The 17500-nt window shown below is 42.1% G+C and overlaps 1 protein-coding gene across 1 annotated transcript in view; it reads left to right on the top strand.

Annotated features, from left to right (window-relative positions):
* Nucleotides 1-17500, top strand: part of ntrk3a (neurotrophic tyrosine kinase, receptor, type 3a) — a 182828-nt gene that overhangs the window by 100850 nt on the left and 64478 nt on the right. The window contains exons 5-11 of the mRNA XM_060885033.1: nucleotides 5242-5396; nucleotides 6334-6476; nucleotides 6593-6734; nucleotides 8566-8862; nucleotides 9258-9275; nucleotides 9759-9844; nucleotides 14452-14554. Coding sequence (XP_060741016.1) covers nucleotides 5242-5396; nucleotides 6334-6476; nucleotides 6593-6734; nucleotides 8566-8862; nucleotides 9258-9275; nucleotides 9759-9844; nucleotides 14452-14554 — 944 coding nt within the window. The remainder of the gene's footprint in view (nucleotides 1-5241; nucleotides 5397-6333; nucleotides 6477-6592; nucleotides 6735-8565; nucleotides 8863-9257; nucleotides 9276-9758; nucleotides 9845-14451; nucleotides 14555-17500) is intronic.

Genomic DNA, 17500 nt, shown 5'->3' with positions numbered 1-17500 from the left:
ATTTACTCACCGAAGACAGATATGTTTCCAGGGTTCTGTCTTTTCCCACAGAACCAGATTTCCATTGTTTTGTGTGCCAAGTCCACCAGATTCCACCATATTTTCTTTGTTTTCTTGCCCAGTTGTTCCTGGTTTCTGTGCTCCTGGTCTCTTTTGTTCCCAGGTCATCATTTTACAGGGTTTTATGTTCCTAGGCCACCATTTTTCCATGGATTTCAGTCTATTTAGTTGGTTTTGTCCAATATTATAAATGTTCCCTGGGCACATTGTGTCCATGATTCCATTTTCTCACGACACAATTCTCCAAGGTTGCTTGTTTCCAAGAACCTTTGTTGCCAGGTCACCATTTTCCAAACCACACATTTTCAGGTATCCACATTTTTTAAGAGTCCTTTATTCACATTCTTTTTGTGAATTTGGTTCATTTTTTCCAGTGCATTGCTTTCCTATGGCATAATTTGTCAGGGGTCCTGTGTCCCCACAGCATGACGCTACAGGGACTTATGGTCTCATTCTCTTTGTTTCCCAAAGCTCCATGTTTCAGGTGGTCCTGTGCTCTATAGTGTGGTGTTCCTAGGGTCCTTATTTCTCAGGTCACCTTATGTTCCCATTCCCTTTGGTTCCCAGTGCACAATGTTTCAGGGGGTCCTTAACCTCATGCCATGAAATTTCCAAGGTTCTGTGTTCTCATTCTCTTTTGGTCCCCAGAGCTCCATGTTTCGGGGTCCTGTGTCCCCACAGTGTAGTGTTTCTGTGTTTCCGCTCTTTGTTTCCCAGAGCTCCATGTTTCCAGCGTCCTCAGATTCCCAGTAGACATTCTCTTAGGAACTCCTTCACAAGTTCTTCTATCATACTGAAGGAACATAAGACCCTCATTCGTCTGAGTCACCTCAGACTTGCTAATTGGCGATAAATACAAATACATTTAAATATATCCAATATTAATCTTGAATTTTTGTATAATATTAATTTTTATATTAACCTTTTACGTTTATTTTATGTTTATGTTCTGTAAAGCTGCTTTGAGAACATGTCCATTGTTAAAAGCGCTATACAAATACATTTGAATTTGAATATTACAGATGCAGGCATTATGTACTTAGCCTCAGTAGCTAATCTAAAATGTGCCTTCATCCAGAGCAACTTACATTTTTACCTCATTTTATACAACTGAGGGTTAAGGGCCTTGCTCAGGGGCCCAACAGTGGCAGCATGGTTGACGTGGGAATCAAACTCAAAACCTTTCGATTGGTAGCACCAGCACCTTAACCACTAGGCTACCACGTCCCAAAATACATAATATTAGCCAAAGAGTACAAACTGTATGTTATACATAATGCTGTGAATTAAGTAACAGAAACGATGAATGAATTTTAGTCTGTATTGTAAACGGTCACAAGGGCTACTGCTGTTAGCTACACTGGCTAATCTCAGCTGCTATTAGATCGAGATTGTTTGTCCTCACTGTTTATTTCTGCGTCTCTCTGCGAGGTGTTAATTGAAGGCCTGTTAGCACTGAGCAGGGATTTTAGTAAGTACAGGGACTTTACCAGCTCATTATCTTATACGTATAGCTGACATTTCCGAGGCGAGTCTGGAGACCTCGGGGAACGTACTGTAAACAGAACACACTCGCACAAGCACCTAATTAGTTATGCAAAGAAGCCAGCAAGGACGCTAATGAAAATGAATTTGGACAGAGAGACTAATAAGTGTAGGATGGGAAGGTTCTTTTTTGGACATGCTGAGTTTATTACTTTTTTTTATTCTTGATGCCTTCATATTGGAAATCTTTTCTGTCTGTGGCTGAAGTGCAATCACATGTTTAATGCATGGCTAACACGCAGGTCGATGCTAGACTCAGGCACATCTCCGGTCCTCCTGTCCTCTGCTTGACCTTCCACAAGACTAATCAGATGTTTTATTCATGTTTGCTAATAAAACAGTTAAGCTCTATGCTAAGCCAATGCTAATGCAGCAATTTCCAAAAAAAAAAACTTGCCAGTGTAGCTTAGCATTTCTGTTCAAATTGAAGACGTGTACAGAACTGGAGCTGGGAGGCTAATAAGCTAACAAGCTAACAAACCGGTTTCAACTGAAATCTGTACATAAACACGTGGCTACTGTAAAACACACCAAGGTTCGAAAACACCTACACTGTAACCTAGACGACCACAAAAAGCTTTAGTCCGGTGGAACATAATAACTCCGCCCACTTCGTTTAAGCCTCCCAAAAAGTCCAGCTTTAATGAATACAGGTGATAATAAATACTTTTAAATAAATTTCATTGATTTAAATGTTGAAATCTTTAACGATCCGATTCTTCATCCATTAATCCATCCATCTATCTACCGATCCATCCATCCTTTCTTTCTTTCTTTCTTTCTTTCTTTCTTTCTTTCTTTCTTTCTTTCTATCTATCTGTCTGTCTGTCTGTCTGTCTGTCTGTCTGTCTGTCTGTCTGTCTGTCTATCTGTCTGTCTGTCTATCTGTCTGTCTGTCTGTCCTTCCATCCATCCATCCATCTATCTATCTATCTATCTATCTATCTATCTATCTATCTATCTATCTATCTACCTATCTGTCTGTCTGTCTGTCCTTCCGTCCATCCACCCATCTATCTATCCACCCATCCACCCATCTATCTATCTATCTATCTATCTATCTATCTATCTATCTATCTATCTATGTATCTATCTATCTATCTATCTGTCCTTCCATCCATCCACCCATCTATCTATCCACCCATCCACCCATCTATCTATCTATCTATCTATCTATCTATCTATCTATCTATCTATCTATCTATCTATCTATCTATCTATCTATCTATCTATCTCTGTCATTTGTTTGTAATTATTAATCCAGTCGTACGAGTCCATCCTTTAAGTGAAACCTTAGGTGTGTTAATTTAGCTATAAGAGGAGGATGAACCACTTTTGTTCTTCTTTCAACTGCTTTCATCAAAGACACTAAAAGCCAGCGTGAAGCTGAGTCACACTTTTTCACAGGAGAAGAGACGATCCTGTGAGGACGAGTGTCACTTTTATTTCTTATTTCCTGACTGTGCCGTCTCTCTGCATGCGGACGACGTTAGCGTCTAGCGTTCTCACGTGTCAGTGTTAAACATCTACACGTCCCTGGATATAATCTGCTTTAAGATAATTATTGATTCATACTTTAACATATAAGTGGTGTTGATGATCCCCAAACACTGCTCCTGATAAGGAAACTCCTCATGAGCGCCCCCTACTGGCCTGGTTTACTGTTCCTCGTGGTAGTTTCCATTCTACTGCAACTGCACCAACAGAGTTCTGACAGAGTGAGACATTTCTGTCTTCTAACAAAAGCTTTCAGGCTTTTGATAGCGATCTGAGCGTGAGCGAGCGACGTTCAGGTGACGTGGAGATGGTGAGGCTCCGTCACGGACGCTGGGGTCTATAGATAGATGAGTTTAATTAAAGTGTTAGTGTGATGGTGTGAGATTCATCGCCTTTACAACCCACAGCACTGTAGGAGGACCTGATACTCACACACTTCATTTTATTAAATGGACCTATTTAAAATACAAGCACACACACACACACACACACACACACACACACACACACACAGTACATTTAATGGGAAGAAATGTATTAAATCATGAAATTAAAAGATTGCAAATTCTCAATTTTAACATTTAATGTAATTTATAATTAATTTTATAGCTCTATTAACTGTATAATTAATAATAATAATAATCAAATTCTTCTTAGTATTATTTATAATAAGAACATCTATAAGAACACTTTGTACCCTCTTTATTAAATCTGGGTGATAAAAGGACAGTCTCAGGTAACTTCCCAGCAGTTAGCTGTTTGCCCCACAGGAGCCCCTGACAGGGCAGATTTGACCATGAGTGTGCAATAAGAACACACAACACAACATGCAGCACGATTCCACTTATCCTTGCTTTGGGTCATTCTGAGTTTAGATCCCACTGTGTTTTAATCTCTGGGTATTTCTGATATTCATTTTATTTTCATGAAGATTCCAAGAAAAACATTTTCATCGTGATTGAATATTTATGTCGGCTGCATAATTTTTTATCTCTTTTTAATGGAACAAACTGGAATAATCCGGATCTCTGCTTTTATCAGTAACACAAAAAGCAGAAGCGATCCAACTGCACAATAAAACATCTGTGTTTATAAATATTAAACATCGCTGATCGGAATGCTGCAGGCGGCGAGTCCAGAACCTTCTACACACAGCGTCCGAGACAAAGCCAGTGTTTTCTGTTCCGTACACAGCGAATGCCAGGCACCATGGAGAACCTGGCACCTTACTCACTGAACACAGAGGACAGGAAGAGGCTAATATCCAAACACACACACATATACACACACACACACAGACACACACATACACACACACACTCATACACACACAAACATTCACACACACACACACAGACACACACACACATACACACACACACAGACACACACATACACACACACACTCATACACACACAAACATTCACACACACACACAGACACACACTCACACACACACACACAGTCTGCCACTGATGGAGCTGCTCCAGCCTTGATACTCAGTGCAGCTCAGATTAGCTTTGTTAGCCGACAAAGAGTCTAAATCACTGCACAATTTTAGATTTAATCAAACAAATGACATCATTAAAGAAGAACGATGATAAACACACACACCCTCACACACACACCCACACACACACACACACACAGTTACCGTAATATTGGTGCTATTTTCCTCGTGTTATTAATAGATGTTCACCATTGCTATGATTACCTGATTGAGTTTTTATACTGTTAATGTTGCTGTGGTTTCTCTCTTTCTCTCTCTCTCACTCTGTCTCTCTGTCTCTCTGTCTCTCTCTCTCTCTCTCTCTCTCTCTGTCTCTCTCTCTCACTCTCTCTCTCTGTCTCTCTCTCTCTCTCTCTCTCTCTCTCTCTCTCTCTCTCTCTCTCTCTCTCTCTCTCTCTCTCTCTCTCTGTCTCTCTCTCTCTCTCTCTCTGTCTCTCTCTCTCTCTGTCTCTCTGTCTCTCTCTCTCTCTCTCTCTCTGTCTCTCTCTCTCACTCTCTCTCTCTCTGTCTCTCTCTCTCTCTGTCTCTCTCTCTCTCTCTCTCTCTCTCTCTCTCTCTCTCTCTCTCTCTCTCTCTCTCTCTCTCTCTCACGGCCTCTCTTTGTGTGTGTGTGTGTGTGTGTGTGCAGGAGGTTAGAGGGTGTGGTGTTTAACTGCAGCTGTGAGATTCGGTGGATCCAGCTGTGGCAGCAGAGAGGAGAAGCAGGTCTCCACAACCAGCAGCTCTTCTGTAACACAGGCTTCAGTCAAATTCCTCTCCAGCTGCTCAACATCTCCCACTGCGGTACTCCAGCCTTTGTTCTCTTTTGTTTGTTTGTTTGTTTGTTTGTTTGTTTGTTTGTTTGTTTGTTTGTTTGTTTAGTTGGTTGTTTTTTTAACATCATGTCACCATTTTTGTCATCTCTCAGTGATGTCTCTGCCTGATGTCTCTCTCTGATGTGTATCTCTGACTTGTCTCTGTCTGATGTGTCTCTCTGATTTGTCTCTGTCTGATGTGTCTCTCTGATTTGTCTCTGTCTGATGTGTCTCTCTGACTTGTCTCTCTCTGATGTGTCTCTCTGACTTGTCTCTCTCTGATGTGTCTCTCTGACTTGTCTCTGTCTGATATGTCTCTCTGACTTGTCTCTCTCTGATGTGTCTCTCTGACTTGTCTTTTTCTGGTGTGTCTATCTGACTTGTCTCTCTCTGATTTGCCTCTCTGATGTGTCTCTCTGATTTGTCTCTGTCTGATGTGTCTCTCTGACTTGTCTCTGTCTGATGTGTCTCTCTGATTTGTCTCTGTCTGATGTGTCTCTCTGATTTGTCTCTGTCTGATGTGTCTCTCTGACTTGTCTCTCTCTGATGTGTCTCTCTGACTTGTCTTTTTCTGGTGTGTCTATCTGACTTGTCTCTCTCTGATTTGCCTCTCTGATGTGTCTCTCTGATTTGTCTCTGTCTGATGTGTCTCTCTGATTTGTCTCTGTCTGATGTGTCTCTCTGACTTGTCTCTGTCTGATGTGTCTCTCTGATTTGTCTCTGTCTGATGTGTCTCTCTGATTTGTCTCTGTCTGATGTGTCTCTCTGACTTGTCTCTGTCTGATGTGTCTCTCTGACTTGTCTCTGTCTGATATGTCTCTCTGACTTGTCTCTCTCTGATGTGTCTCTCTGACTTGTCTTTTTCTGGTGTGTCTATCTGACTTGTCTCTCTTTATCTCCGGTGTCTCGATCTGTCTCTGTCTCAGATGTTCCAGAAATCAGCGTGACACACAGCAGTCTGACAGTGAATGAAGGAGATCGTGTCACTATCACGTGTAACGGTTCTGGAGTCCCGGTTCCTGATGTGGACTGGAAGGTTAACTCCCTGCACTCCATCAGCACACAACAGGTACACACTCTGATTAACACTGTGTGTGTGTGTGTGTGTGTGTGTGTGTGTGTGTGTGTGTGTGTGTGTGTGTGTTACACCTTCTCATTTTTAACCTTCCTCTTTGTCATTTCCAGGCCACTCAGATTCCTCCTCACGTGCACTCCTTGACGTTAACCCTGTTTAACGTGAGTCGAGATGATAACCTGTCCCTGCTGCCCTGCACCACCGAGAACATCGTGGGCATGAGCAACACGTCTGTCCATCTCTCCGTCCAGTGTGAGTCACCATCTCCACATCGTCTTTCCATCTTCATCGCGTTCTTCTGTTCTTCATCTGATCTTTCTGTCTTTCTGTCTTTCTTTCTTTCTGTCTTTCTTAGAAGCAGTTTGATCTTGTCGTTTTTACAGACACTAATTCCTCAGTGCACTGATTTTTTTTGTTGTTGTTTTTTTGCGTATAGATCGTTCAGTAGCTCCGACATGTTTTTATTTGACTTACTGCTGGATCCAGTTACATGGTGATGTGAGAGGATCAGACGCTCTGTGGTTTGTGTATCTATGTTGTTGTCCAACACGGCTGTAACACGATGCTCTCACACTCTATACTCATCGACTGAGAGAGAGATCTGCAGACGCTCAAGAACAAAAGTCTCTGTTATTCGGTTTGCTCCTCATCGTTTCCATCCTCTTCATCTCGATCTTCATCCTTTCCATCTCCACCTCCTTCTCCTCATTTCCACATCTATGCTCTTCACCTCTGTCCTTCCATCTCCAGCTCCATCTCCGTTCTCTTTATCTCCAAATACATCTCCTTCCTCAACATCTCCATCTCTATCCTTTAATTCTTCTCCATCTCTATCCTTTATTCTCTCCATCCTCTCCTGCTCAATCCTCTCCATCTACAAGCTGTAAAAAAAAAAATCAATATTCTAAATGTTTGCTCGTAAAGTTTAGAAGTTTTGGGACAGAAGTCTTTCTGAGTCTGCATGAGGATGAGTGAGGAGCCGATCTGCTTTGTGACGGACGTCTCAGACGATGGAGGTGGATGTGGAGTATAAAGCGTGTGGGTGGACGGATGACGGTATGTGTTTTAGACGACGGAAATTACAGGCTGTGAGCATCTGATTGGAGGATGACGAGAGGATGAGTGTTACACTGATGATGTGTTTGTGGAGAACACTTTGTCCTTCAGAACAATTTGACAAAAGGTCAGATATTAGATGTTAAGGTTGATCCAGAAGTGCGAAGAACTTGAGAACTTTCACTAAGTTTTGCATTTACTGTACATTCAGTGGTGAGGAACATACATGAGCTTCTGTGCCAGTGTTGGTGAGATCTGGATTCTGATTGGTCAGAATGAAGTCTTTATTATCATGATTGAGCCCATGTTGTATCTTATTGTTGCTATAGTGACAACTAAAACTAAAAGATTTATTTACCTTTTCTCTCCTCTCTATCTCCATCATTTCAATTATATCTTCTCCATACCTCAATCTCGGCTCTCCACCTCCACCGCCATCTCACTTATTCATTTCCACCTCCATCTCATCTTCTCCATCTAGACCCCTCCTTCACATTCTGTCCATCATTTGAATCTCATCTTCTCCATCTCATCTTTTTGATCCCATCCTCTCCATCTCCACCTCCATCTCATCCTCTCCACCATCATCCCAACCTTTCTGTCTCCATCCTCTCCATCTCCTCTACTTCATCTCCGTCCTCTATATCTCTACATCCATCCTTACCCTCCCATCTCTATCCTCTTCACCTCATCCTCTCCGTCCTCTATATCTCTACATCCATCCTTACCCTCCCCATCTCCATCCTCTTCACCTCATCCTCTCCGTCCTCTATATCTCTCCATCCATCCTTACCCTCCCCATCTCCATCCTCTTCACCTCATCCTCTCCGTCCTCTATATCTCTACATCCATCCTTACCCTCCCCATCTCCAACCTCTCCAAAGTTTAAATCTGCTGTGTTTAGTTTTAAGTTCTGGAAGTTGTAGAAGCTGAGCTACATCCATCCATCATCTAAGACAGACGTGTGACTGCAGACTTAAAAGATTATTCCTTGTTTAATATCTCTGTCTCTCCGTCATGTCTGCAGTCCCTCCCACCATTATACACTACGAGACCCCTGAGAGACGACACGACACGTGTATGATGTTCATCGTCCGCGGCCAGCCGCTGCCTGAGGTGCGCTTCTTCTACAAAGACGTGGAGCTGCAGGTGACCAAATACGTCCGCATAGACAAGGATGTTTACCGGGACACGCTCGAGGGCTGCCTCATCTTCGAAAACCCCACCCACCACAACAATGGCAACTACACCCTGGAGGCTCGCAACCACCTGGGCGTGGCCAACAAAACGGTCCACGCCCACTTCATGGTTGCGCCGTTTGATGGTAACAAAAAAATCTCCCTCTCTTTTATTTATTGTGTTTGTTTGCAAACCAGGACAAGAAATCTAATAATTATTATATTTTATATAGTCAGTAAATATTTAGAGCTAAATTAAAGATTATTCGACTTAAAATTAAACAATTCTTAAGAATTCAATTAAATTCTTAACCTTTATTAGGCTTAAAGTGACAGTCGGAGAAGAAATGAGAGATAATCCGTTTATAAGAATTCTAAGAAATAATGAAAAATGAAATGATAAAAAAAGGATCATTCATTATTTTCCTGCTGTTATAGAAAATGAATCGTTGCTTCTGATCAATAACAATCCAGGATTTAACAACATTCATAGCTCATTGTTAATGTGATATACTGATGCTCTTTTTCTCTTTATTCCTAGGAGACTATGTGGAATATGGTGAGTACACATCTGATCACAGCAACACACTGTCATTTATATGTCAGACAGACAGACAGACAGACAGACAGACAGACAGACAGACAGACAGATAGATAGATAGATAGATAGATAGATAGATAGATAGATAGATAGATAGATAGATAGATAGATAGATAGATAAATGTAGGTAGACATACAGACAGAGAGATATACAGACAGACAGACAGACAGACAGACAGACAGACAGAGAGACATACAAACAGACAGACAGACAGACAGACAGACAGAGAGACATACAGACAGACAGACAGACAGACAGACAGACAGACAGACAGACAGACAGACAGACAGACATGCTGATTGCTTTGTTGATGCCATGAGTAACATTCAAATGATTCGCATGCAGACACGTCCAAGTATGTATTACAGTCTGAGTAAATGTACATACAGACTGATGATGATGATGATGATGATGATGATGATGATGGTGTGTGTTTACAGTTCATCCCTCAGCTCACTCTCCCGTGAGTCCGAGTCTGACTCCCACCATCGCTGTTACACACCGTCCTGAAGAGGACACGTTCGGGGTGAGAATGCGCTCTTTCCACAACATTCCTACTGAAGCACTGAATATAAACGTAAATGTTCTGTTATTTCTGAGTCAGAGGTTCATTCAGTACTTTCACCCCAAGAGGACACTTTATCAGCAGTTACGGTACGTGACGTCCTCTGGACATAAAGGACACGTTACAGCGCTGCTCAGATCCGGATGCTGATTGGTCAGAAGCTGTTGATTCATTCTCTCTAACAGCAGCAGCTCTGCAGTGATGCTCGTAAAGTGCAGTACGAAAGCAGATACAGAAATAAACCTGAAGAGGGATTTTTAAAGTAGCTCAAGTTTAATCCTCTTTAAAGCGTTCTTTCCTTTTTCTCCTCCTCATCCTTCTGTAGCCTGCGTGTTTTACGGCTTCTTAAAAATGTAATTTAGCTCATGGTTGTGTTGTAATTGGCTAGATAGAGATTAGGGAGGTTTTTAATAGCAACGCGTTCGGGGAGTCGAGCTTCTGAGCATTCGGAGGTCTTAATTATAGACAGCGCTTTCTTCTCCCGATGTCTTTATTGCAGGATTTTTTGTCTGCTTTTATTTGACTTGGGAGTTTTACACTGTACTCGGCGTCGTCAGGGTTCGTGTTCAGACAAAACGCTTAGCTGATTTGTTTGTCTTTGTGCCGGAGCGAGGACATGTTTACCCGTCGCAAACCTGCTACAACGGGGATTTTTTTCTTAGCCTCTGCTGCGTGAAGTGGAAACAGGAAACTCTTTTAATACAATGTTCTTGATTGGCGGATCAACGGTGATACAAATCACATAAAAGCCTGAATATAAATGAATTAATGAATCAAAGTTAAAAGGAGGGAGCACGACACCTATATGGCACAATGTTAATATACGGATCGGTAACAAGCCATTTGTATTCAAAGCCTGGTCTGATTCTGGTATTTATACTCTAAGGGACATTTTTAATGACTCAAGTCGTTCCAAGATTTAAGCACAGAGTTTTCTATACCTGGATTTTCTTTTTTTTTTTTTATATATATTTAAGATTAAGATCAGCCCTTAAAGCATACGGTGTCCCCTGGTCCTCCGAGTTACGGATACATCCCCTTTGGGATTGGCTGGACCTTAAGATCCCTACCAGTGGCTTAGTATCCAAAATCTATGACTCAATTCTTTGTTCTCAATATTCATCTGCCCTGGCCACATACTCCTGGGAACGTGGGGACTTAGCCAAACCCGACTGGGACACTGTATGGGGAAATTGTTTCACTGCATCTAAGAATCTGGCGCACCAGATGATCCATTACAAATCTATTAATAGGGCTTATCTTACTCCTAGTGTTCGGTACAAGATGAGGTTTAGATCTGATCCCTATTGTCATATTTGCAACAACTCTATAATAGGTTCATATATGCATATGTTCTGGGAATGTCCTAGAATACTTTCTTTGTGGACTAATGTATCCTCCACTCTCTCTGACATTTTGTGTATGGACATACCCAAGGACCCACTACTTCTTCTGTTGCTGGATGACTCGACTCTTAAACTAAATACCGGTCAAAAAAGGATACTCTTGGTGGCCAGTACGGCTGCCAAAAAGACTATTCTGAAACTGTGGTTTGACACATCCATCTCTACGAACTTCATCTGGCTATCTTTCTTCAGAGATATTGTTCTGTTAGAATGTACCACTGCCAAACTCAATGGTGCACAGGATCGGACTGTCCGGTGCTGGGAAGAAATGGCTGAAATCTTACTGGACAAACTGAAACGCTGATAGCGATTTGGACGACTATAAGGGCTTTGATCTTAATGTCATATTACATACTGTTGTACGATACTGTTTCTTGATTATGGAATCTGTTGTATATAGTTTGGTATTTTGCAACAAGTAAATAATAAAAATATTGATAAAAAAAAAAAAAAAAAAAAAAAAAAAAGGAGGGGTCACGGTGGCTTAGTGGTTAGCACGTTCACCTCACACCTCCAGGGTTGGGGGTTCGATTCCCACCTCCGCCTTGTGTGTGTGGAGTTTGCATGTTCTCCCCGTGCCTCGGGGGTTTCCTCCGGGTACTCCGGTTTCCTCCCCCGGTCCAAAGACATGCATGGTAGGTTGATTGGCATCTCTGGAAAATTGTCCGTAGTGTGTGATTGTGTCAGTGAATGAGAGTGTGTGTGCCCTGCAATGGGTTGGCACTCCGTCCAGGGTGTATCCTGCCTTGATGCCCGATGACGCCTGAGATAGGCACAGGCTCCCCGTGACCCGAGGTAGTTCGGATAAGCGGTAGAAGATGAATGAATGAATGAATGAATGAATGAATGAGTTAAAAGCATCCAGATGGACGTGCGGAATATGTCCCCAAATCCGCAACGTGTCTGTGTGCGAGAGAAATATTTATTCTGTCCAGTTTTATGTTTGCAGCTGCAATCTGAATATTTTAGACATCTTATTAAAGTCTGTTTATGGAAAAAGAAAAATTGGCGTAATAAAAGTTTCATGCCACTTTGCTGCTCCATCAAGCGTGGAGGGAAAGTTCGTTAAATCTTGTTTGTGCACGGATTGGAGCATGAAAATGTCTTTATAGAAACGGGTTGGAAATCAGACTAATCCTCTCACACTTTCACTGTGTGTGTGTGTGTGTGTGTGTGTGTGTGTGTGTGTTGGGGCAGAAATCCTGTCACCGTTAGCCTTATCGTTCTGAACGTTTCCCGTATTCCAGTCTTTCTGTGGGATGATGAAGCCCTCGTTGCCTTTTTGTTTTTTTTTACCCTTCATTTATTTTTTCCGACTTGTTTTCGCACTGGATTATGTAGCGGCTCTGAGTTATTCTGGACACGGATTAAGTCGTGGTCTTAAACAAATTACACTGTTGAAGAGAATTCTTCATTTGCTCGGACACGTGACCTCGAGTTCTCTTGTTTTGGTGTAAAAGGTCAAAAAATTGACTAAAGACCTTCAGGTCCTTCATCTGAACTTTTATGTGTCATGTGACCGTCTTGTTTAGTTGGCGAATGTGCCGAGTGCAGTTAAAGACCAGACTTTATCGTGTCCTTAAATGCCCAGTTTTGAACTTCTCCAGGTTCCTCGGTTCCCCGGATCTCTGGATCTCATGATCTGTACTCAGTCTCCTCAGTTCACTGCTCCATACTTCCTTCCTGGATTCCTAGTTGCAAAGTTTCCTTGGTCCAGTTTTCCTAGTTCCATACATCCATTATTAGTATGATCCGTATTGTGTGTTTTCCCAAATCCAACATCTCTCCACCAGGTCCGTGACATCTGCTGCTTCTCTGTTCTGTAGTTTCCTCCTGGATCATTTTTTGTGTTTCTTCCCTATCATTATTTCCTTTGTTCCTGCTTCTCTCCTTCCCTGACATGTTTTTTTTATATATATATATATAATTTGTTGGTTTCCTACTTTTCTACTTCCATGGATCTTTATGTATGTTATCGAAAACTAAATAGAAAGAAAAAGGCTATTCACTTTACCAGCCTTTTAACTGTTCATTAAAGGTGCGGTGCACGTTGTTTGAGAAACGCTTCAGAAAACCGAGTCGGGCCGACAAACAAAACTAACGTGTAGCCAATGAGCAGAAAGGGGCGTGTCTTGTCAGTATGCGGCGGAGAGAGTGTTCAGTGCGCATGTGTGACGTTAGCAGAAAGGGATTGAAACATTGACATGGAGGATAAAAACGAAAAGGGAAGAAAGGCTTACGATAAGGCAAGAAGTAGGACGTGTTAATATAGGATCAGCTTTCCAGCGCTGGAGAGAACTGAAGGTCTTCGGCGTGAAACGGAGCTAAACCTTTCACGGTACAACACACAGTGCTACAAAAACACATTTGTATTACCATAGTGTTACTCATTGTGTTCATTTACTGATAAAAATATCCCCTCGGCCAGCCGCCCCAGCAGGTTCCGCCATGATAGTTGCCTGGGTTACGTACAGTATGTGCAGTATGTATATTGACTCACATGGATTCAGCTTGGTGTTAATGACCAGCCAACAGTTTCCCCATTCCTGGTTCATGGTCATCTCAGAGTTCTTTAGTTCCATGGTCTCTCATGATCACTGCTTCCTGAGATCCTTTCATTTCAGCAGACCTGTGGCCTTGTATTTTGCTGGTGATGACCTTACAGTAACTGCTCTGAATTTTCATAACTTACAGTATGAATAATCTGATCAGGAGGTTGCTTTTGGACTCTTGAACAAGGACCTTAACTGCAGATCTCTGACTCATTTCTAAGCTGGTTTGGGTAAAAGATTCTGAACGTAACCCAGTTGCCCCTGACTCTGGTGTTACAGAGAAAAACAGATCGTTCTGTATTGATGGTGTAGTGCAGAGGTTTGTGGATCTCAACACTGTTCATGTGGGAGTTTAACTTGAACTTGTTGGGTAAATGGAGCAGCTTCATTTCTCCAAAATAACCAGTTTCATGTGTTGTCTGTGAGATATGTGTTGTCTGTCCTTGACTATATTTTGAATAAATTGGCCATTGTTTGTTTCCTGCATTCTCAAGGCTTTTCTTTAGATAATTAGGATAATTTGCCTCCATAAATCTTGGATATGTGATTATGTGGTACTGCAGATTAAAATAAAACATTAAAGTGTTTTTGTGTGTTTGTGTGTTTGTAGGTGTCGATCGCGGTGGGCTTGGCTGGCTTCGCCTGCGTCCTCCTCCTCGTCATGTTTGTCCTCATTAACAAATACGGCAGGCGCTCCAAGTTCGGCATGAAAGGTAAGAAGTGTTTAAGCAGCCTCGGCATGATGCTCGGCACAGAGGAGAAGTAGAACAACATATATTATCATTTTTGTTGTGTTTTAAAGTGATATCGCCGAGACACATTTATGTGGCCTAATGTAAATGGAACAGTTTTAACAAATCAGATAGATATCGGATCAGAGACAACACATGAAGTGACCGGGTGTAAAAAGGTCCTGAGTCAGTGGTTCTTTCTTGGCTTTGTTGTATGTTATTTTGGTTCTTGATTAATTCATTACCCTAGTTAGTCCCTGGCTCTCTGGTACAAGGTCTTTGTTTTAAGTGTTTTTCTTGTTTTCTTTGTTACCTGTCAGTGATCCTCTGGATCCCTGTTTATTTAGTTTCTTGTATCTCTGCTTACATACAGTACAGTACAGTACAGAAGCTCTCCTGGGCTCTCTAGATGTGTTGTCATTGTTGTTTCCACAGATATTTAGATATTTGCTTTCCTGTTATCTTGTTTATCTTGTCTTCTGGTTAGTTGGTTTAATTTGCCTACATACAGTAGATCTCTGGTTCTTTGTTTATTAGTTACCTAGTTCTCTAGATGTTGTTTCTATGAGTGTATGGTTTCTTATTTACTTGGTTACGTTGCTCTCTGTTTCCAAAGTTCATTAGTTGTCTATGTCCATGTCACTCATTGATTTAGCTGGTTAGACTCTTGTCTATGTATTTCTGTAGCGCTCTGCATGTTCCTTTATTACTTTGCAGTTGTTTCATTGGTCCTTGGTTTAATTTAAGAATTTTTCCGGTTCCATTGTTCCTTAGTACTCTCTCTCTCCTAACTTTCTAGTTCTCTGGAGCCTTGGTTTCTTTGGTTCTATAAATCTGTAGCTCTCTGTGTCTCTATTCACTCACTCACTCACTCACTCACTCACTCATTCATCTTCTACTGCTTATCCGAACTACCTCGGGTCACGGGGAGCCTGTGCCTATCTCAGGCGTCATCGGGCATCAAGGCAGGATACACCCTGGACGTAGTGCCAACCCATCACAGGGCACACACACACACACACACTCTCATTCACTCACACAATCACACACTACGGACAATTTTCCAGTGATGCCAATCAACCTACCATGCATGTCTTTGGACCGGGGGAGGAAACCGGAGTACCCGGAGGAAACCCCCGAGGCACGGGGAGAACATGCAAACTCCACACACACAAGGTGGAGGTGGGAATCGAACCCCCAACCCTGGAGGTGTGAGGCGAACGTGCTAACCACTAAGCCATCATGCCCCCCTGTCTCTATTCAATAGGTGTTTATTGTTTACGAATAGATCAGTTACCCGGGCCCCTGGACGTCTGGTGTTCATGGTTTGCTTAGTACCTTGTTTCCAAGATAATTAATTATTCATGGGTCTCTGGCTCCCAGTTCCTTTGTTATCTGGGTCCCTGGCTCTTGAGATCCTTCTGAGTTTCTTTGGTTTTAAAGTTCTCCAAATGTCTTTGACTGAGATGAGCGTTACCACCAGCCAGTTCAATTTAATTCAGTTTAATTCTAGTTTAATTCTTAAAAAATCCAAGTAAATCATTGTTGGATGTTAGAACATCTACAAATTGGACAAATTGGTATTTCATTATCCAGCTGGCTAAAGATTAGGATCTGTCAGAGGTTCAGATCAGGAATACAATGTGAAGGCTTCATAGTTAGAGCAGCTTTGGTTTGAGTTCCATCTTTATTCTATTATCTCTCTGTCAATTCCTTTGAATCCTGGTGGCTTTAACTGGTGATGAAATTATTTGGCTGTTATGTTAGTTTTCACTCCGTCTGTCACTATCGTTTTCTTTTGATGGCTTTGGCAGCTTTTTCTGCCATCACATTTCTGTCTCATTCTTAATATAGTCTACTCCTACATCGCATGTAGTCATTTGGCAGATCCCTCACTTTTATCCAGTGAGACAGAATCCAGTCCAAGACTAGCTGAGCAGCTGAAGGCTAAGGGCTTGGATCTGGAGGTTGCCAGTGGCTTTCTGGCAGTTGTGGGATTTGAACTTGTAGCCTTCTGATCACAGAACCCATCTCTGCCAAGTGTGTGTGTGTGTGTGTATAATTCTGAACTGGACCTACAGTAGGTCTCGAACATGGCAGATGAGCTTTACCACTGAACTGCCAATACTGGGAGATTTGTGCATCCAAAGTGAATATTACACACGAGGTCTGTCAGAATAAATTTCACTCCTCAGATGCACTTCAAAGCCAAAAACGTCCACATTTATTTATTTATTATTCCGTCATCTACTTTCATTTACCGCTACATGACTTCACTGAATGCAGAAACTTGGACCAGTAAACACTCACTCACTCACTCACTCACTCACTCACCTTCTACCGCTTATCCGAACTACCTCGAGTCACGGGGAGCCTGTGCCTATCTCAGGCGTCATCGGGCATCAAGGCAGGATACACCCTGGACGGAGTGCCAACCCATCACAGGACACACACACACACTCTCATTCACTCACGCAATCACACACTACGGACAAATTTTCCAGAGATGCCAATCAACCTACCATGCATGTCTTTGGACCGGGGGAGGAAACCCGAGTACCCGGAGGAAACCCCCTAGGCACGGGGAGAACATGCAAACTCCACACACACAAGGTGGAGGTGGGAATCGAACCCCGACCCTGGAGGTGTGAGGCGAACGTGCTAACCACTAAGTCACCGTTATAAACCATGCAGTTGTCTTTAAGTTCCTAATAGATCCAGTGGCTTCCAGCAGGAACATTGGGTTAAATACATGTTGTTGTTGTTGTTGTTGTTTTTTACTGATATCTGACGTATGACTGTTGCTCTTTGACTGTTGTATTTTTTAGCATTTTGTGTATAAACCTGAGTATAAATGAATGCACCTCATTCTAACAGAGTGCGAGTGGAATGATTGTTTTTCCATTCTTGGCATTTTGCCATCTCTAT

Source organism: Tachysurus vachellii, chromosome 13, assembly GCF_030014155.1.
Source record: "Tachysurus vachellii isolate PV-2020 chromosome 13, HZAU_Pvac_v1, whole genome shotgun sequence".
Lineage (NCBI taxonomy): Eukaryota > Metazoa > Chordata > Actinopteri > Siluriformes > Bagridae > Tachysurus > Tachysurus vachellii.
The sequence above is the reverse complement of the archived record's forward strand: the minus strand, read 5'-3'. Positions and strand labels throughout refer to the sequence as shown.